This window comes from Microtus oregoni, unplaced genomic scaffold, assembly GCF_018167655.1.
Source record: "Microtus oregoni isolate MIOR12 unplaced genomic scaffold, Mior012 000016F_ref0000370, whole genome shotgun sequence".
Taxonomy (NCBI): domain Eukaryota; kingdom Metazoa; phylum Chordata; class Mammalia; order Rodentia; family Cricetidae; genus Microtus; species Microtus oregoni.
The window spans coordinates 23,376,447-23,398,951 of NW_024543075.1; the positions used below are offsets into that span (position 1 = coordinate 23,376,447).

The 22,505-nt window shown below is 47.6% G+C and overlaps 1 protein-coding gene across 1 annotated transcript in view; it reads right to left on the minus strand.

Annotated features, from left to right (window-relative positions):
• Window positions 1–6,332: 6,332 nt before the first annotated feature.
• The window catches only part of Hs3st2 (heparan sulfate-glucosamine 3-sulfotransferase 2), a 107,315-nt gene continuing 91,142 nt past the window's right edge, over window positions 6,333–22,505 (minus strand). Inside the window, exon 2 of the mRNA XM_041667131.1 lies at window positions 6,333–7,683. Coding sequence (XP_041523065.1) covers window positions 7,065–7,683 — 619 coding nt within the window. The 3' untranslated portion in view covers window positions 6,333–7,064. The remainder of the gene's footprint in view (window positions 7,684–22,505) is intronic.

The window sequence follows — 22,505 nt, forward strand, 5'->3', positions numbered from 1 at the left end:
ACATTTACACCAGGGATATTGGCAGATACTGCAGCTGATGTTGCCCTTTGTTCTGCCACTCCCTCAGAGATCTAATTTACTAACTTGGTGATGAAGATAGAGAAAAGTTGGTACTGGGATCCCCTACCTTCAGAACTCAAGTGTAGAAGAGGAGGAGACAAATTGGAAGTCTCAAATAGCACCATGTATGGGGAGCATAGGGGCTCTTCCTAGGTCCGTTTTGAAGATCGGTTGGAAAATGTTGGTAAGCAGAGACAACTTGGGTTTCCTTGTAACAGAGCCTGTTAGCTGTCTCTCTGACATCCATTTCCTGTCTTCCCAGGCATCAGCACTCTAGGTTGATACTTGTTCAGCAAAGAGCCTCATTCTCTGGTTTTCTTTGCAGTCAGAAGTGGCCAAAAGATATAAGTGTCTAAATAAAAATATTTGTTGCTGCAAAGATCTTAGGATGCCCCATGAGGGGGGCAGTGCCCATGTTCTTAAGATATCCCACTATGCAATGCCTAGGTTCTTAGGATGTCCCACAATGCAATGCCCAGGTTCTTAGGCTATCCCACAATGCAATGCCTAGGTTCTTAGGATGCCCCATGATTCAATGTTCAGGTTCTTTGTGTCTCAAACAATGAATTGAGCAAGATGCATGTTAATGGGCAATCAAGATCCTTTTTGAAGAGAGAGCAATTCTTTGTTTAAGCTACTCTTCTCAACAGAGCAACCAGTTAAGAGTGCTCGTCCCGTGGAGCACATTTCCATGCTCACTGTACAGTGGCGAAACACAGTAAGGGTTTTATAGGAGCACACCAAGGCATTAACACGTGCTCTCCCAGCTCCCAGAGATGAAAGCAGTGTGTTTATTCTGAACCGGTTTTGACTGAGCCACTTGATCCTGGGTTGGAAGAACAACTTTATTCAAAGTACATGGGAAGAGACAGGGTGAAGGGAATTGCTATGAGCTCAGTTCAGCTAGAGCTGCAGGGCCTCGCAGCTGGCAGGAGTCTAGCAGCCGTGGCAAGCTCTACTGCCAGGGAACAAATAAATGAGAACAAACTGAGAACCTACTATGTGCCAAGCAAGAGTTTTCTCACCTAATCTTCACAGCAAATCTCCTATCATGAGTACAATGTATGTCTTGATTTACTGATGATTAAGTTGTCCTAAAGAAGAAATAATTTGTCCAAAGTCATACAGCTAGGAAAGAAAAGAGTTTGGCCTTAAACTTGAACCTATTGACCCCCAGAGTGGTGCTCTTTCTAACTTGTTTCCTGTTGCCTTTAGGTTGAGGCAGGGCAAGGGAAGCAGGGACTGACCCACACTCTATCGAAACAGAGATGCATGTTCAGGCCACAGTCCCAAGAGCCACGAATAGCAGCTACACCGGAAGCTTTGCTCCATGGAGAGCAGTCTGTGTCTGGGACAAGGTGGCCTGTACTTGCTGCATTCTGCTTCCAAAACAGAATTCCTTACATTTTCCCATCCCCCTGCACTTCATAATGTGGCCAAGAGACTGAGTTCTACCGAAGCGGGTATTGGTGAAAGGAATGCTACCACCCTGTACAGCCCTTAGGAGTACCATTCATCCCATGAGGAGGCTATGGCTATGGGTAGAAAGGATGCTGTAATCTGAAATAGAAAGGATGTTATAGCCTCAAAAAGAAGAGACAGTTTTCTCCAGAACCCTCTTTGGATCCTGGGGTGACAGTGTATGAAGAAGGGACCAAGGCCAGCCAATGGGATAGTAGATCTCTGACCCACAGTCTCTTCAGTAACTTACCTCCAACAGTCTTGATTTGGCCAGTATCTGATGACTCTTCTTTATCTCTCCTTGCTTTCAGCTCAGCACCAATTATGGAAAGACAAGCACAACCATTTTTTTTTTTGTTTTTTTTTTTTTTTGGTTTTTCGAGACAGGGTTTCTCTATAGCTTTGGTGCCCGTCCCGGAACTAGCTCTTGTAGACCAGGCTGGCCTCGAACTCCCAGAGATCCGCCTGCCTCTGCCTCCCGAGTGCTGGGATTAAAGGCGTGCGCCACCACCGCCCGGCTCAAACACAACCATTAAACTACTTATCAGAGAGTCTCTGGCCAGCTTCCCAGGGCCGGCCACCTCTGTGCAGAATACACTGAGTCCTTCTTCCCCTTCCTTCCCCCTGACTTGGAGGATCTGCCTAATGCAAGGCATGCAAAGCTGCTTGCTGTAGTGAGAGAGCCACGCTCTGAGTCAGTAGCCCTGTTTCTTCTTTGTTAGGTTGGGCTTTATTTCTTGCCCTCTTTCTGTGGAGGGGAATGTGGCCATGTGTCACCATCTGGATTCACGAAGGTGTGAGGACTCTGAGTCCCTGGCCTTGAAGACCAGCCAGCCACCTGCATTGAGATATTATCCCCAGAGAGAGGCACACTTCAGGCTTTGGGTCTGGTTTCCACACCCCCACCTCATGTGTGTGCCCCCTGAAGAGACCCCTTGGTCTCAAATACAAGAGTCAGACGCTACCGATTTAAACTGCATGGATGTGGGACTTGTGCCACTGTCCTGGGGGCAGCCTGAGGGAGAGGGACCGTTTAAACTGAACTAAAACTCAGACTTTGCTGAGCAGTTTCACGTACTCTGGATTTCAGTCATTTAAACTGGGATTTTAAAGGTACTTTAACACCTTTCATTTGCATACAGTGATTGATATGCTAATTACAGGAGACATACCTATTCATTAAGATGGGGTGGCTGCTTAGCCCAGGGAGTCTGTGGGTGCAATGCAGAGGAATGACGTTTATCTGCACATAGCATCCAAGATTTGTTACAGAATCATTATGGGAAGTTGAGATAAACTATCACATTTTACTGACTCTTTATCAGAGGCTTCTTTTATGTCCCCCATGAGATTCTGTGTCTCCATGGCTATGACTTTGGCCAGAGTGTGGCTCAGGGCACCAGCGCGCCAAACAAACTTCAATAGGAAGTGCTATAGAGTGATGTATTGACATCCACACACAACTCTTCCTGTTCAGTAGCGGCTCAAGGTCCTGGTTCCAGGAGGCAATGGCTCCTCATCCTCCGTGTCACGTTTTCAGATCCGCAGGGGTAAACTCACAGTGCTCTCTCCTCAGCATCATGGGCGTAGTCACCTGCTGTCCTGGAAGACGGTTGGCTCACAAGACGTGCCTGAATGTACCGTTAAGGCCTCAGACTTTGCGTCCTTGACCCTGGTAAATCAGATCCTGCATTCCAAAGACCTATAGGCACTTAAGACTTTTACTGAAAACAATAATTCTTCACTTGGTCCCACAAGGTAGGATGCAACTTTGTTGTCTTTGCCTTCATTTTGGACCTGGTTCCTTTTCTTTGGGTCAACTGCTCACCTCTGCATGCAGGCATGATAAGCACCCTGAGGGTGCCTATCTAGAAACACTAGATGTTTAGTCTATCTTACGCTCCACCAAGGCTAGAAGGCACAAAGATAAGAATCACAGAGGTCCTGTTCACAGTCCCCAAAGGGCATTGAAAAATCTCTCATCATTGTCTTAAATCTGCAGTTACTTCCAATTCCAGGGACAGCACAGCCTTGTAGGACAGAGTATCTCTCAGATGAGGGATATTACCTACGAATGGGAGGTTTTCTGGAGCAGGGGTGATCACCTGGTCACCAGATTTCTCCTCCCAAGAGATAAGGTCTATTTGCACCATCCTGTAGAACTAGAACTGGGCAAGAGCATCTAAACCACACCTTGACCAGGGTGGCATATTTATGTCTACCTGGGACCATTCTCCCTCTGTTTAAACCTGAAGCTCTAGTCAGTGCTCTGAGGATAGGCCTGGGGTCACATGCCCCCTTTATCTGTTCCTCTTCCCAGTGTATATATGGACCCATATATATACATATATACATCACTATCTTGTTAATTGATTTATTGGGACAGGAGGCCAAACTGTGCTTGTTGAGGCTTTTGCTCTAGAACTCTGCTAACTCCTCCATGATGTCTGGCAGAGCCCATGAATGCAGAGGCCCCTGGAGGCTCCATAGTGCTTCCTGGATCCCAGACCATGGAGCCGTCCAAGAAGCAAACTGCAGCAGTTTACTTCCTTAGCATATGGTTATCCAAGGTCCTAGTCTTCAGCATCCATCGATCCATCGATCCATCGATCGATCGATCAATCGATCGATCGATCGATCGATCCATCCATCCATCCATTAAACATTTGCTGGGGGACAGCTGTAGGTTAGCATAACACAATCATGATCTTCAGAGAGTTCATGATCTTTGTTGGAAACACATTTAAATGTCTAACCATTATTTGGTATAACAAAATCTATTATTGACAAACTACCAGATTGTTGTAAGGAGGCCATTAGTTTGTTTCCCAGCTGCCCAACTAGCTCAGTTGATAGAGCATGAGACTCTTAATCTTAGGGTCATGGGTTTGGGCCCCATGTTGGGCACTAATTTGTTGTAAGGAGGCCATTACTTTGTTTCCCAGCCTCCTGGCAGCTCAGACCTTAAATAATCACAGAAAAACTGTATTAATTAAAACACTGCTTGGTCCATTAGCTCTAGCTTTTTATTGGCTAACTCTTACAAATTAATTTAACCCATCTCCATTAATCTGTGTACTGCCATGTGGCTGTGGCTTACCAGATAAAGTTTTGGCATCTGTCTCTGGCGGGGTTACCTGGCTTCTCCTTGACTCTGCCTTCTTTCTCCCAGCATTCAGTTTAGTTTCCCCCACCTATCTACCCTCTCAGGCCAAACCAGTTTCTTTATTAACCAATGATATTCACAGCATACAGAGGGGGAACCTCACATCACCAGATGAAGACAGGAGAGTGAGCAGATGTCTGCAGACGGAGATGGCCTTGCCAATGCTAAGCAAGTGATACTTGAATGATGTTTTACTGGGATCCTGGTTTTTGATTGAGATGGAAATATGGGGCAGGAAGAAGAGCAAGCATTTCAAAACAAAGGAGAGAGAATGGGCCAAAGTATGGAGACTTGAAAAAGGCACAAGAAGGCATGCAATTCTGGGATTTTGGAGGAGAGGATGGGAAGTAAGTAGGAGAAGAGCCAGATGATGGGAGTTAGGGCCATCTTGGGTGCCATGTGGGAAAGACTGGACTCCATCTTGGGAGTCTGGGACATTCAAGGCAAGGCGGGAAATACTTACATGGTTCAAGCAGATTGTGCATACTATGTAGGAGTATGGGAGCTCAGGAGTGCAGGTCCCATCCAAAAGTGGTCACCATCTTTCATGGCAGAGTATAGGCTTTGTGTAGCCAGGTTTCCATTTTTTTTTTTAAAAAAAAAGAAATGGAAACCCCACACTTAGATACCAATACTTTCAGCTGTAAGCACTGCCAGCTGTTTCAAAGCTTCATGCTGGCCAAGCAAAAATGTATCTGATGCCTCCTCAGTCCTTGGACCTTGAGTTTGCTATTCTCCATTGAATGTATCTAAGTAGAGATATTATCCAGTCAAAATGCTGGACCTGCAGTATATGACTTTAATCCCAGATATTCAGGAAGCTGAAGCTAGAAGACCTTTCGTTCAAGGCCAGTCTGGGAAAAACTTAGTAAGATCCTACTCAAAATTTAAAAATCCAGGAGCAGGAGAGAGAATCAGTAAAGCCTTCTGAGTAAGCCTGAGAACGTTGGTTTGGTCCCGAGAACCCAAGGTAAGAGCTGGACATGGAGGCATGTGTTTGCAATCCTAGCACAGGAGAAGTGGACACATGTAGGTCCCTAAGGCTCTCCATTCATCCAGGTGAGCTTAACTGGCAAGCTCCAGAAAAGTAAGAGACTCTGCCTCAAAACAAGCAAAAACGAAGGTGGACAGTCTACCTGAGAAACAATACCCTAACACTAGCCTCAGGATAGGTCTGTCTTAAAAAAACAGTGTGGATAGCCTGCTTGATGCATAACACCTAAGACTGAGCTCTGGCTTCCACATACATGTGCACACATGTGCATCCACACATACATGTGCCATTCTGAACACATATATACACAACACACTAACATGGTAAGAAACAAATGCAAAAATGGCTGGGCTATAACCTAACGAACATTTGCCTAGCATGTGCAAGGGTCTGGGTTCAATGCCTCGCCCTGAAGATACAGGAATAAAATGAACACGTCCCTCACAGATCTCGATGCAAACTTTCTGTTCCAGACCCTTACAGCTAGAAGGCACCCCCATCTCCACCCTGGTTTCTCCCCACACAGTCTTCACACCCCCACCCACCCCTGACTGTCCCCCAAGGTCTTCCACATCACTGACTACTTCTTCCATTGGGATTTACAGATGAAGGAAAGCCAGGCTTAGAGAGAAACACTCGGGGTTAAGGACACGAGAGAGCCATATTTATTTCACATGGACAAGCATGATTCCGTGCATGCCGAACATGAAAGCTCGTGTGAAGAAAGTACCCGTAACAGCAGAGTTATGTGCTTTTGTCCACAGGGATCAGGGAGAGTCAGAGAGTGCTATTCAAAGACAGCTTCCTCCAAGCACAGTGGAGACCACAGGCTTTGAAGTCACTGGCTTGTTTCATCATCACAGAGTCCATCTCCTGGAGTGGCCAGAGAAGGGTTTTTGGTGCTGCCTACTGTGGATGAGCTGCTGCGTTCTGAGGAGGGTGGAGGGCGTTCTCCTAGCCTACGGCTCAGGGCTGCTGCGGGGGAGATGAAGTTCAGAGGGAAGGTACATGCCACATGGAATTAACAAGTCCACCACCGAGCGTACAGTGATGGCATGGACCGCCGTTCTCACAGCAACAGAACCATCTCCACGCAGAATATCCCCCTACACCGGGAGATCCACTCTTCTGACAGCAATTCCCCAAGGCCTCTCACCGGTGGAAGGGAGCAGATTCTGGAACTGGATGGCTATGCCAGAAGCAGGTAGAAATTTTCCGGACAGAGCAGGGACCACCAGTCTCTCGGCCTTTATTCAGCTTCCTGGTTCCAAGATGATCCATCATAGGGTTCAAGATGGGAAGAAGGGCTGGAGACGAGGACCAGGGTCTCTGGGAGCGAACCTCGTGGAAGAGACAAGAGTGGGGCTCTTGTACCTCTGAGACTCACTCCCACCGGAAGTCTTGCCCGACAGTTTCATAAAATTTAATATTATAAGGTCTATAAAATTCCCGAAGCTGGTCTATGACGTCAGGGTCGATCTGGACATGAGTTCTCCCTTTTGATTTGCCCAGGCATCGCGGCAGGAGGGTAGACTCTGGTTTTTTCAAGCAAGGGAATCCTTTGGTCTTGTTGAAGTAGAAGTGCTTGTCTGTGATGAATCGTTTGATGCCCAGGAAGTCCTGGATGCGCCCCATCTCGCCAGCCGGGTCAGTGATGAGCCGCTCGCCACTGACGAAGTGGATCTGGGCCAGGGGAAAATACCGCAGCCAGCTCTCCAGGTGCAGCGCATACATGCCGATGCGGATGGCGTTCCAAGACACGTCCACCAGGCCCAGACTGCGGTTGCGGAAAGACAGGCCCTCGAAGGTGGGGATGTCCGGTTTCTTCGAAAGTGTCTGTGTGTAGTCAGAGATGGCGCGGGTCACGGGGTTCCGCACCACCACAATCAGCTTGGTGTCTCGCGACATGTTGAAGATCCGTCGAGGGGCTTCTTGAGTGACGAAATAGCTAGGCGTCTTCTCTAGTGTGATCTGGGTCTCCAAGGTCCTGGGCATCAGGCTCCTGGGGGGAGCAGAAGCAACACATCATCAGAGAACCTGGGTGGTTTGGGGGCACTGCTGTTAGCTTTCTCCACTTGGTAACTCACGCAGGCCTCTCGTTCCATTTGAGTTTCTTACTTAGTGAGGGAACTCACTTCAACTCATGGTGAATTTTTAAAATAAAATCAACAAGGGTTTCTTTAAGGCAGAAACAAACTGAATATTTATCACTACGGGTTAAACAAATTGTTTAACTAACTAGTAGGGTCCCGTCCATCTATATGCATTACTATGTGATGATCTCCTACATACAGTAAACCTCTGGATCCACGGGTTCTACAGCCATGACAGCCGACCAACCGGGGATCGAAAATGGGGAGGCCAGGCAAGCATAAAGGCCCGAGTTTGGATCCCTAGAATCCATGTAAAGATGGGTGTCTGTATGTCTGTGAATACCAGCACTCCTATGCAAGATGGGGAGAGACTCTCTGGGGGCTATTGGCCAGCTAGCTTGGTATATGCAACAGAGAAACAGAGAACCTGTCTCAAACAAGGTGAAAGATGAGGAATGGTTTACCTGAGGCTGTCCTCTGGTCGCCACATGCATGACCTGACACACACACACACACACACACACACACACACACAGAGAGAGAGAGAGAGAGAGAGAGAGAGAGAGAGAGACTGTACAGAGACACACACACAAAATTTTAGGAAAATGCATACATGCTAAACATATACAGATATTTCTTTGTATACAATATTCACCCTATATTATGTTCTATAAGCCAATCACCTAGAGCTGAGTTTGGGGCGCACACAAACACCGCACCATTATATAAGGGACTCCAACAGCCACAGAGTTTGGTATTGTGGCGACTTACACGAAAAATGACCTTATCCTTCATAACGAAGAAAGGCCAGATAAGACTTCTTATCTCAGGAAGGAGACGCAGGACTCAGACATTTGTACTAGTGCTGTGGGGGAAACTGTATGTGGGTGGGGAGAGCCAGGCAATCGGGGATAAATGAAAATTACATTTGATTGTATAATCTTTTACGCTGCTTGAAATTTTTAATGTGTTTATTATGCATTCAAAAAATACAAAGTAAGCCACTGAGTATTATCCTGGCAAAGAAAAAATTTTCTTCAAATATATTAATTTTTTTTTTGAGGAGCAAAAAGCCTGCTTTTGCAAGAATAGCGACGGATCTAGAAATGAGTTCTGAAGTCTTCTATGGAAGAGCATCTGAGTTACACCCTTTGTGTAGGCTGCAGGAAGCTCAGACCTACCTCTTCAGGCTGGTAGCCACCTCCCGCAGAGTCAGGCAATGCAGCCCTCTTCCCCTTGTTTTTAATTTTCTGGCTCTGCTTGGGACTAGTAGGGATGAAGGTAGCAACTCTGCAGTCTCCAGTCCACAAGTCTCTCTCTCCAGCCTTGATGGAGAACACCCCTGTCCACAAGTATCTCTCTCCTGCCCTCATCGCTCTTTTTTTTTGAAGGTCATGTTTTGTCTTTAGACCAGCATTTCTTGCTGCCAGCAGCACAGGAGCATTACATAAGGATGCAACTTTTTTCTTTCTTCCTCTCTGCTTCTTTCTTTGTTAGTTTCTTCCTTTCTTCCCTACACCTCTATTTAAATAAAGATCTCTGGGTTCTTTCTATCCTAAACCAAGTCAACGAAAATATTTTGGGCTAGATCTGTTTTAAAGCTTACTTTTAAAGTTCACACTGAGTCAGATGAGGCCAAGAGAAAAGCAGAGTTAAGCCAAGCCCTCCCCCCAGTCCTACTGCTCTCCAACTGGACACTTCATCAGCCCCTAAGGCGTCTATCCTCACACTTGCTGGCATCCCAGACTCCCCAATCCCAGCATCCTCCCTGCCTCCTGTCAGCTCCCCCTGGCTCACAGCTTTCCAGCTTCGACTCCCCCACCAGTGTTTCTCTGCTTTCCTCTAGAGCAGTGCGCCTCAACCTTCCTAACATGGTGACCCCTTTAACACAGTTCCTCATGCTGCGGTGACCCCCAACCGTAAAATTACTTTTGCTGCTATATCTCATAACTGTAACTTTGCCCCTGTTATGAATCATAAAGCAAATATCCGAGTTTTCTTATTGCCTTAGGTGACCCCTATGAAAGGGTCGGTTGACCACCCCAACTCAGAGGGGTGGTGCCCCACAGGTTGAGAGTCACTTCTTTAGACACTCTTACAGGAAGACCTTGGGCCTTGTCATTGAAACTGTTACATTTCGAAAATGTTTCACTCTGCAACTTATTTTAGGGCAGTGAAAGGAATTTAGTGAGGACTCCCCCAAAGACAGATCCACATGGGACCTGTGGGTGTGACTTTATTGGGGGAAAGAGTCCGTGCAGAGGTAAAAGTGAAAACCCATTCCTGGATGTGTGGGACTCAAATCCATGGCAGTGACCTTAGACACACGGGGAAGAGGGTAAGCTGGCACAGTAAATCAGCAAACCTGCAGGCCAAGAACAGCACTGTTGTCACCAGAAGCCATCACAGGCCCAGAGCAGTGCTCCTTCACAGTACATCCAGGAGACCGACAGTGTCAGCCATCTGACCTCCGACACGTAGAAGAATCACTTCTGGTGTTTCAGGGTTATCTGGTTTCCAGTCTGTTACAGCCGCCCCAGGGAACGACTGGTTACAACCTTGTCTCCTTTGACCTTTACCGCGGTTCCAAACTCCTTAGACCTCTCCTCAAATCTGTCTATGAGCAAAGCAAAGAAAACCAGCCTACAGTTCACAACCCCAGAGAACCTAGGCATCAATGAGGACCTTAAGAGAGACATACATGGATCCAATCCACATGGGAAGTAGAAAAAGTCAAGATCTCCTGAGTAAGTTGGGAGCATGGGGACCATGGGAGAGGGTTGAAGGGGAGGGGAGAGGAAGGGAGGGGACCAGAGAAAAATGTATAGCTCAATAAAATCAATTAAAAAATTATATATGAGCTTCTCAATTTCAATTTCTTCCATATTCTGGATCCAATGATCAATAATTTCAATATCATCACCATGTAACCCTTAGTCTCTCAGTCTTTAATGATGTAGCATTCCAACTGTTCATCACTTCCAATTCTGCACCCAAGCTTCTGACCAGCAGATGGGATTGCCTTCAGACAGTTATCAGTTCTAGCTTTGGCTGACTCTTCGGCTGTGTGTTTGTACAGCACCCCTCTCATTCGGCAATGTTTCACATTCTCTCTGTAAGCTCCCAGCTCTGCTCCTCGTACTCTCTCTTGTCCCCACACAAGGAAGGTATAAACCCTCATAGCCCTACTCTTTCTATTTTCCTCTATCCCATCTTGAAACTGACTTTTTTTTCTTTTTGCATCCCTCCCCAGGCCCTTTTACTAGATTCAGAGAACAAGGTGTGCTGGGCTCGTGGTCCACCTGTGAGAACAGGTGTGCTGGGCTTGTGGTTCACATGTGCCCACTCACTTCCTTAGCCTTCCTTGGATACCCATCCTTAGGCTCTACATTCACTGTGTGTGAAGGCCGAAGCAACTGATAATTTTGTTTTAAGAGCCAAGGTATGTTTTAACGCTTATGGGCTGAATGTTTTAATAGTGGTTATTAGTATGAACTGAGCCAAGTTTTATTTTAATTTTGGCTTTGTATTCTTTTCTTATTTTTATCTCTTTATTCCATTTTAATAATTCCATATTTATCAAAAATTTTAAAATATTTTTTAAACAATCTTTTCTCATTTTACATACAAACCCCAGTTCCCACTCCTTCCCCTCTTCCTGCTCTCCTACCTTCCCCCACCCCACCTCCCATCCACTCCTCAGAGAGGATAAGGCTTCCCATGGGGAGTCAACAAAGTCTAGCACATCACTTTGAGGCAGGACCAAGGTGGGCCAAGTTTTACATGTGGGATATCAAGCCAGGTATGGTAGCACTCTGTAACCCCAGAACTTGGAAGGCAGAGGTAGAAGGATTATGAATTTAAGGGTAGCTTGGGCTACATAATGAGACTTCCCTGTCTCAAAAGGAGGAGAAGGAATGGGTAAATTAAAAAAAAAAAAACCCAAATGCATTTCAATAGAATCTTAGGGTGGAGTTTCCTGGACAAATTTTTGCATACATTATAATTAGACAAGTGGGGTTAATGATGAGAGTAGATACATTGCATTTATGGGGCAGGGCCTTAAACCACTACTAATGATTTTCCAAACTCTGTAGGAGTTATTCATGCAAAGTTCTTCCCCAGCATAGAGACTTGGCGTTGGATAGGCCATTAAATATACTTCTTTGCTAAATCCTTTAGTACAATAGGGACTATCTGAGAAGGAAACGAAGGAGATAGTATTTCTTAAGCTTTGGTAGACCAACTGTGAACTTTTGCCTTCAGCATCTATTAACATCTCCCCCTTTGTTAGTTTGGAAAATTCTGATCAATTCTGGTGACCTCCAGAGTGGCACAGTGTCCCGCTGTTGGACACTAATAGACACTCTACCATTCTAATTCCTAAGAGGCACATGGGTTGCAAAGCCAACACAATCAGTGCTAAAAATAGAGGGACCAGGCTACGGGCTGGAGAGTAAATCAGTGGGCATGAGCACGGGCTGTGAAAGCGTGAGGCTTGGATTTTGGTAACCACAAAAATTGCCATGTGTGGCTGAGCATGCCTGTAACCACAGTGCTGTAGAGGCGTCAGAGACAAGAGGATGGCTGGGATTTGCTGGTTACCAGCTGAGCTCCAGGTGCAGCGAGAGATCCCATCTCAAAGGAATGAGGTGTAGGGGGAGTGTCAGAGCAAGACACCCAAGATCCTCCTCTAGCTTCGGCACACATGCACACGCACACATAGGCATCCATACTTCTGTCCATGTGCACAACTCACACAGACACATGTCCACCCACATATGCATCTCTACTTGTATACATGTGCACATTGTACACACCACACACACACACATACTTATGCATTGCGCACAAGCCAGATTATAAGTAAGTTCACAACAGTCGTGTCAAAAGTTGAAGGGCTTCTGTGCACAGCAGCCTTTCTCTAACTCCCCAAGAACACTCTGGGTATTCATCTCTATACTTCTATATTCATCTTCCTTTAGGTCATTGGACCAGAGCGCTGGAGCCTGTGATGATATTGTGGGGGGAGGCTGGATGTCCCCCTCCATGCCCTGCACACACAGGTGGGGACATGAGACTGCGCCTTAAGGTTTTCCTTTTCTCCTGTGCCACAGATGGAATTTTGCTGTTTACAGTTTATAGCAAACAGCAGAATGCCGCTCCCACTGCACATCCCTCTTGAGTCTGTATCCCTTCCTTTCTATGTAGTGCTGGGAAAAAATACCAGGAGACTATTCCTACACTTGTTGTTTGGACTTGTGCCCCATCTGTTGTTTTAACTTGCTCTGCAAGGATTTTCCCACAGCTAGTCACAGTCTGGATTTCTCTGGACAAAGGCTTATGTATGTGAAGTCTTCTTGCATCTACGTCTGTACACCAGGTGTTTGCAGTGCCCATGAAGTCCAGAAGAGGGTGTCTGATCCTCTGGAACTGGGGTTATAGAGGATTGTGAACCCCCATATGGGTGCTGATTGAACTTGGGTCCTCTGAGAGCAGCTGGTGCTCTTGACTGCTGAGCCATCTCTCCAGCCCTTCTCTATATATTTGAGATTTCAATGGAGCCAACGACCCTTCTAATCCAGGAATGTTCTGGATTCTCAGTCTCTTTCAAATTCCTGCCGTTCTCCAATCTGTTCTGGATCTTTCCAATAGGCTATTTCCCCTTTCTCGTCTTCTCTGCAATCATCCTGAATGACCCACTTCCTCTCCCAGCCTTTAGTCACCATGTGGGAGGTGATTCATACGTCGAAATGGAATCTGTAACTTCAGCTGTTCTGTGTTCTACACGGCAGTGCCTGCCTGCCTGAGGACTGAACACTTCACCTCAACAACCGAACTTACTAGCTTCCTCCTCAAATCTTACTGCTATAAAGGCCATGTCTGTCTTTTTTCCTTGGAACATCTGCCTTCCCAACCTTCCCAAGTCCGTGTCCTCCTCACCAAGCCATGGGGTGTCCACCCATGTTTTCTCTCTGCTGCCATAGCTTCTTCTCTTGCATGCATGCTTCTCCTGGCTTCAATCCACTCTGCCACCAGGGGAGACTCTCTAAAGCAAATCCAATCAACTCAAGCCTCGGTGATTCTTTTGAATAAAGCCTGTATTCTGTGGAATATGAATTAATCCCCTTCAGTTCCTGGTTAGCTGATGGTCATGCCACACTGAACATAAAACCTGCTCTCCAAACCCAAGTTTTTTTTTTCATACATGTTTTCTTTTGCCGAATGTAGTTTTTTTCCTTTTCTTTTTGTGGGCACATATGCCTGTGAGTCTGTATGTGCACACACTTACGTGTGGAGGCCGGAGGTCAACCTCAGGTATCATTCATCATGAGACCAGGTCTCTCATTGGCTTGGAGTTTGCCGGTTCAGCTAGGCTGGCAGCAATGGAGCCCCAGGGGATCCATGCAATTTGGCCTCCCCAGCACAGAGATTGCAAGCATCTGCCACTACCACTGTGCTCAGCTTTCTGTGTAGATTCTAAGGCTGGAACTCCTCTCACTTATGTGGCAAACACGTGGCTGGCTGAGCTGTCTTCACACTCCAGGGTTTTTAATTTTGCAAGGGTTGGTACCGGCTTTTGTCTTGCTTGTTCTGACGAATGCTTCCTCCTCTTTACAAATCCAAACTGAAGTCACACATCTGCGACCCTTCCTTGTCATCTCCTGGCGTTTTGTATTCATTGGCATCATCCTGCCTTTGGTAATTATCTCTTATGTCTCCTTTTATTACCAGCTAGCTATCTGGACATGCCTCTTGTTTATTCTTGCCTTCGGCATATAACCCAGCCCACCATCAAATCTCAGAAACAGGCATGTTGGGAAGGGTCTGGGTGAGTTAGCTTTCCGTTGCTGTGACAACAACGTAAAGCTTCACATATTCAACGGATAAGGAAATACATTTATTTTGGCTCACAGTGTCGGATGGTCCAGCATGTGGTTAGTGGGCTCCATTTCTTGGGGCCCGTGGTGAGCATGTAGGGAAACATGTGGTTGAAGAAGGTCTGCTTCGCAGGCAGGAAGCGCAAAAGGAGCTGGCACTAATACCCTCTTCAAGAGCACAGTTCAGTGATCAAAGGCCTCCCACTAGGCCCCGCCTCTTAGAGGTTCTACCACCTCTACCACCTCCCACTAGCACCACCCGCTGGAGGCTAAGCTAGTAACAAATTGGCCTTTGAAGAAACCGTTACAACCACAGTGTGGCTTCCGAGTCTTAAGACATCAGTACAAGTCTATAAGCTTAGCACTTCTTTAGCATTCTGGCAGAGGAAGGCCTTGGCAGAGAATCCTGGGAAGACTTTTTTTCCCCATTGTTTTTAAGATGTCGCTGTGGCCATAGATGAAACGGACTGAGGTGAGAAATCCCAGTTCTGCTTCCACCACTCACTCCAGAGGCAGGAAAGAAAATGAAGCTCAAAGGGGCGCCTCTCCCAGTGTATCTGTGTTGCTCTCTGCGCTTGCTCCCTAGTTCAGGGTGCAGCACTGCCCCCTGGCGACGACCCTGGGAGCTCCTGGAGAAGCACTTCGCCCGGACCCAAACCAGATTAATTCAATGTGAAACTCGGAATGCAGGGCCCAGAAGCTCTGAACGCAGGGCCCAGGAGCCTCAGTGTGAAAGTAGATGTTCCTGGTGAGCAGAGGCGGATGGAACAGACTGTGCCACGCAGCCTTCACACAGCTTGTCATAAGTAATGGCCACAGTGTGCCCCATATTGCTCCCCCATACATCCCTACTCAGTGAGAATGGGGTAAGGGTCCATGGCTTGGTATTTTTAATTCTTTTTAGACAAAGTCTCATGTATTTTCGGCTCGCCTCAAACTTCCTTTGTAGTCAAGGGTGACCTTGAACTTCTGATTTTATTTATTTATTTATTTTACCTTCGTCTGATGAGTGCGGGGATCACAGGTTTGTGCCACCACACAAGGTTTCCGTGGTTCTGGGGATCAAACCCAGGGTGTGCATGCCAGGCAAACATTCTCTCCATGGAGTCACCTCCTTAGGCCCCCATCCATTTTAATAGCGTGTTTAGAGTTCCTACCACCGTGATAGGGCTGTGAGCGCTCAGAGTTTGGATGGCTGTCATTGTCCATAGTTGTATTCTCAGTGCTGGGGAGGAGGCAACTCTGAAACTATCCATTGAGGGGAGCAAGAGAAAGAGAAGGCTTTCACTTGGGAAGAACGAGACGGGGGGGGGGGGCAGACATTACTGCCTTGTCCCACACCTCAGAATTCTGTGCTGTGTCATCTGAAGGAAAAACTCAAAGATTCTTGCAGAACTTACTAGAGAGAAAAATTGGATTTTTTTTTTTCCCCAGACATGACAAGATAGTTGGGAAGAGCATCTTAAGGGAGGACAGTTTCTTTTTGCTTGTGATTCCAGAGGTTTCAGTGTGTGAGCAGCTGGTTTTGCTATTCCTGAGCCCACGTTGAGGTGGGATCTTCCTGGTGGGGAGCACACACAGCACAGAGCTGACCACCGGTGAACTGCTGGGGCCCTGGATGACCTGTAGGAAGCTAGACCCATGTGTAGAACTTTCTGCCAGGAAAGGAAGCCACCAATGCTTGTGGGGAGCTAAGTTTAGGTGCAGACCCCAGCATGGGGAGCAGGAGACTTCACTTCTCCAGGACTAGTTAATGTTGATGTCTTGAGGTAGAAACTGTACCACACATGTCTTTACATACACGGCACATAGTAGGTGCTAAGGAAATGATTCCCCCAGTGAATATGAAACTGGAGAGGGGGCTGAATGGACACGATAGAACCTTCTAAATGCCCTCTCCCCCAGTGAGGCATTTTTTTTCCAGCAAGGCTCCAGGTCTTTCAAGACATTTAGTGTGAACTCAGTCAATGGACCAACCAATTTGGTGACGGCATATGCGCCAGTTTTAGGCTGTGTCCACTCTATAGCGCCACCATCTGGGGACCAAACTCTCAACATGCTAGCCTTTTGGGGGTACTCCCTATCCAAACCATGATAGGTTTTCAACATCTCGGGGCTCTCTGCAAATTAGATTTCTGACTCACATTGACCACCCAGCAGCACACAGATGGCTCCCTCAGCTCCCGCTGTCCGCACAAGGTGCATCCCGCACACACGGGGCCTGCTGGAACTGGGCATTGTTGGGAATATGGAGTAGGCATGCCTCTGATTATTACAGAGTCCCTGGCAAGCTTCCTTTTTGCTAAATCTGTGTGTTCTGCACTTGTGCTCTGGAAGGCCCAGCTGCCTGGGGGACTTTGGTGATTTATTAGCTCCTAAGTGGGCAGCAAGGCTCCTTGAAAAGCACCGCGGGTCTCCAGAGGGATAATTAGCAGCCGTGGCGGAGGGAAGAGGCCTCATTGCAAAGAGCGCATTCTGAAAGAAAACCTGCTAAACCTCCATGCCCGGCCAAGCTCCAAACACCTGTGGCCATTTACCCTTTGACTGGGGTAGACCCGGCCTGTGTCAAGAGGCTACTTCCTTCTGGTGTCCAGAGCAGCAACCTGACGGTTAAGTGACCCAGGAGCAAAATTGTAAATCCAGTTTAAGCTCGAACAGTCACTATTGCCCATACGATACTGAACCAGACAGCACATCCACGGCTCTTTTGATTCTGGCGGTGGCCACTGCTGGGTTACAGCCAGAGTGGACTATCTAAGGTCCAGTCTGTCCTTCCCTAGGCTGTTTTCCATGCTGAGGGACCTTTGACATGTGCCCTTGCATGAAGCATGTCTTAGCCTGTGTAGCGGAGTGTTGCCTCTCCCGTGAAGCCTTCCCTGACTGATCTCATCTCCTTCGCCTACAGGAGTGAGACATTCACTTCTATCCTTTAGGATCCTATGGGACCTGATGCATAGGTGGTCTGTTCTTGACCCATTCTCTGAGTTGAGCATCCTTTAGTGTCAGGTCCCTAAAGGCAGGAATCCTTCCTGGCACCTCTCTGCATCAATACGGCCTATTCCTGTACCACCATACATTCTGGTGTTCATTAATTAAACAAGCATTTGTTTAGCATCTGCTACATTCCACGGATACAAAGATCACACCTTTTTCCCCTTAGGGAGTTAACAGCCTTGTGGACAAAGGACTGAAGGGGGGCTGTGCATCCGAACTCAGCTTCCCACAAGAACTGGACACTTATTCTCTGGCAGAGGGTTTATATCTGAAGCCAGTTTCCTGTAGGCCCCCAAAGTTTCCAGTTAGTTCTTGTTGGCACCCAAAGCCCATTAACCAGTCAACTGATTAACCCCTCACTGTCAAGGCTGCTCTCCTCGTTGCCCTAAAGATAGGAAGTCGATGCTCTGGACAGTAGGTGATGATCAGCAGAGATGTGTAACTGGCCAAGAGGCAGAGAGGAATACTCAGCCCTGTGAGGAATATGGACTCCTTTCCTCTCCTCTAAAGGCTCAGGGATCATTTCAGAAGGAGGGCAGGGAAGAGTGTAAGAGCCAGAGAGGATGGACAACTACAAGGAGCCAGTGTTTTCCAGACACAGCAGGGCAGTTGTGCATATGAACTCACAGTGGTTGTGCCAGCATGTATAAGACCTGTGCTAGTGCAAGCCTGACCGAATCCAGCACGGGGAGGGGCGCTGGACACGAAGTCCCGCTCCTAGTCATGAACTCATTAGCAATTGTTAACTGCTAGGCGAGAGAGAGACAGCTTCCCCTAAGAAAAGTCAACTGCTCTCCAGTGGAAGATCTCATATCTGAGAACATTCGGGCAGTACAAATGTGCCTTGAGAGGAAACAAAAGGCCACAAAGTTGGGTGGGAAGGAAAGGGGGTGGAGCTAGGAAAAGTTGGCGGAAGGATGAATATGATAAACACATTGCATGAAATTCTCAAAGAACCAATACATTTTTTTTTTTTTGAAATTTGGTTGCAGTGTAGAGATAAGGACTCTTTTCCTGGGGATAAAATCCACAGGTGGCCCAGCCCTTGGCATGCCCTCCTAGCTGTTGAGGGAAGACAACATCACCCAGTCTCTCTGCCCCTTCTGTGGTGACTCTTAGTTATCAAAGGTCTCTAGCAAAGCCGTACATGAGCATTGTGGGGTTTGTCGTGCAGGGGCAGAGGTGACACAGGCATGCAGGGGACACTAGGTTCTTTTAATGGCCAGCATGCATTCAGAGTCTTCAATATCAGAATTCAAGAGACGGTTTATTTATTTATTACAAAATCTCCATAACTTGCCCCTCATAAGGAATGGATGCACAACAGATATCAGCCACGTACAGAGTCATACACCACCAACGCAGACAGGAACAAGCCGATAGCTGCTATTTAGCCTACTGTGTCTCAGCCAAGATCTCTTCTACGCTCACAGATAGAATCATCTTGCTTTCAACTTCACAATTAGCCCAGCTATCAGCAGTTCTGGCTCCCGGTTGGGGGCTGTGGTAAGTGGGACACAGAGAATGGGGGGGGGGGGGGAGAATTCACCAACACAACAGTGTTGCTGTCTGGATGCAAGAGCAGCTTCAGCACTGGAGGAAAACGTGAGAACATGGAAAATTCATCTTGGCACCAAGACAGCCTTTCTAGGCATGAGATGGAAACCATGGAGAAGTTAAAGCACATTAGAAAAATATGTCTCTGCAAGGGGAAAGGATCGCACGGAAAAGGAAAATCACAGCACTGGCTAATTCTTGTAGCAGGTCAGCTGGGAACACAGAGGGATGGCTTCATATTTTTTCATTTACGTATTTTATATATTTTCTCCGGCTCCTCACAAATAGCAAGTTCTGGAGAAACAGCCAGTAGGAGACAGGAACACTAACAAAAGGAAGCCACCTATGGAAAATAAGTTCATGCAAACAATCTTTGTCTCTCAACACACTCTTTTAAAGGAATGCAAATGAAAATCATGGTGAGATCCTGTTATTCACCTATAACAAACCATTCATCCACTGATGATGTGGGGGGAGGGGTGCACACACACGTGTCACAACGTATTTGTGGCAGTCAGAGGACAACCTCAGTCCTCACTTCCATCTTGTTTGGGACGAGGTCTCTTGTTCACTGCCTTGCACGGTAGGTCGGGTGGTCTGCTCTTGCAGTCTCCTGTCTCCATTTCCATCTTGCCCCTAGGAGTACAGAGTTGCAGACGCATGCTACCGGGTCTATGCCTGGCTTTACTTGGGTTCTCAGGGTCTGAACTCGGGTCCTCTCGCTTTCCCGGATGCCCCTTACCTGTGGGGTCATCTCCCCAGCCTCAGGCTGTATAAATGGTGACATCTGTAATTTAACAAGCATGTGAAGAACGAAAGCCTTTCTGACATGGCAGGAACACAGACCAAGCACTTCCAGGAGGGCAGTGAGACCCGCGCACAGGCTCTGAACACGGCCATTGAGCGTCTGCAAATTTATCTGCTCAAATGTGTGAAGATGTGTGGGGGGGTGGGGATGCTCACCACAGGAATTGTGGTAGAGATGGAGAGGCATCCAACAGAGATGGCCCATTTTTCCTCCTTGGGACCTCCTCCCTATTGTGAGTTGCTTGCTCTGTCCCAACAGGTTCCCAAGGGTTACTTTTCTTCTTACCACACCCAAGGAGGGACCATGGCTGGGGTTTGACAGGAAGTTAGTGGAAACGTGCTATGGCTTCAAGGCCAAGGTGATACTACAACGTCATCACCCTCTTCCCTTGTCTTTTCTGGGGCAGAAGACTCTAGAATGGGACCAGTTCAACAAATAGAAGGGACGGCGGTCCCCCTCCAACTAGGAGATGCCCTCGTCCTCTCTGAGCTATTGTGAGCCAGGGACAAGCATTTGGTTGTATGTTTGTTTGTTGTTATAGCAGTGAGCACGAACCTAGCTACCACACACACCGTGGGTAAAAGATGAAGACCAGGAACAAAGCTGGGTGGCCATTAGTAGGATGTGGTTTAAATAAACCATAATGAGGTTGTGCCGCAGATTACCAAGTGTCTGTTAAAAGTAAGACAGGTCTATTTAAAGACGGGCAGGGAAGAGCGTCCAAGGTGCACTATTAAGTGGAAAAGGCAAGCTGCCATCAGGTTAATGTGACACTGTTTGCGTTCATGTCCTACATCCGTATGCTGGCATGTATATGCATGGGACACTTCTGAAATGATGGCCAGGACATTTTTAGCAGGGCCTCCATTCGGAGAACGACCTTGGGAGGTCTGCAGTGGATGGCGGTGTGCAATGGGAATTTATATTCACCTTTCGCTTTCTGTGTGCACGGTCTTGCTTCTCTTCTTGACAGTGAGCACGTGTTCTTTGTCATCGAGAAACCCAAGCTTACCAAAAGCTATTTTTAAAAGTCTCCATTGATATCATTTAGGAAGACGGATGCCTGCATTGCAGATTGAAGGAAGGAAGATTGAAGTGGCTGAAGAGTGGGTGGGTGGCGAGGACATGGTAGGCATCTTTTCTCTAGACGCTGGCCCGGATAGGAGGCTGGGGGGGGGGGGGGGGGGACCGTGGGCGTTGAGTGTTTTTGCGACTGCGTGAGCAGCCCTGAGAAGTTTCCTGGCAACTGGACCTCAATTTCTCAGGCTCCATCTGTGGCTGAGCCTGGGGACACTGGCTGGAGGTAATTACATGTCTGCTCTCCTCCTCTGGGCTTCTCTCCTCTTCTTCCCCTCCCCTCTGCCCTCTTCTTCCCCTCCACTCTGCCCTTCTCCCGGGGTTAAGCCAGTAAAATCCCTGTGAGGACTCACCAATAGGCAAATTCAGGAGGTGTCAGGAAGAGGTCAAGAGCCCTCATTTCTCTCCTGCTCTACCCGGAGGCTGACTTGCTGGTCCTGGCCATCGGCGTAGCCAGGTGTCACAGCCTGGTGATATTGGTGCATGGTATGTGTTTGATCAAGGCTTACTGTAGTTGGCGCAGCTGAGTAACTGGTGTCCGGTAAGGGAGCTGTGCATGATCAGGATTGATAGAAACAACAGCTAGGATTTAAGTCAGAGCAGTTCCGTTTTAGCTTCCTCACCGGCAACAGGTGGGTGGCTCAGACTTCCTCGCTGTCCTGACGGCTAAGCGAGGTGAGCGGGGGATAGCCTATGCTAACCATAAAACACTGCGCCTCTCCTTCAATGGACTTCCCGTTTTCTATTTGATTTCCCTCTTTGGATTTAAGTCTTTTGGGGGAGACTGGGGTCAGCTTCCTCTCACGCTGCAGTTCTCTTGTGTCTGCTTTGCTTCCTAGCCGAAGACTTTGAACTAGAGCTTAACATTTCCAACCCTCCTCCCCCTCCCCCGTTAGTCTTATTCCTGAGCCCACTGCCTCTGGTTCCCATCCCGTCTCCTTCCCACGTATCTCTCTCTGAGCCCACCTCCAAGTGCCAATTTTAGTATGTGTACCTGTGTGGGTTTTGTTTTGTTTTGTGATGGGGCCCAGGTAGCCCTGCTGCTCAAACTCATCGTGTGGTCAGGGGTGACGTTGATTTTCTGATCCTCGCGGCTCCACTTCCTGAGTGCTGGGATCACAGATGTGTGTCACCACGTGCAGTTTATGCGGTGTTGGGGATCAATCCAGGCAAGCATTCCACCCACCGAGCCACAGTCTCAGCCCCTAGTTCCAACGTTAGTCCCATTTTATTTCACCTTTCTGGAGGTGTCTGAAAGGTGTCACCTTTCCAGATGGCATCTGGAGTCGTCTTCTCATTCCTTCCTCCCTAAAATGTTTTCTTCTTGGCTTTGGGGATGCATGTTCCTGGTCTCCACGCCTATGTCATGTGAGTTTTTCCGGGGCTTTGCATTGCTCTCCGAATGTCTCCATGA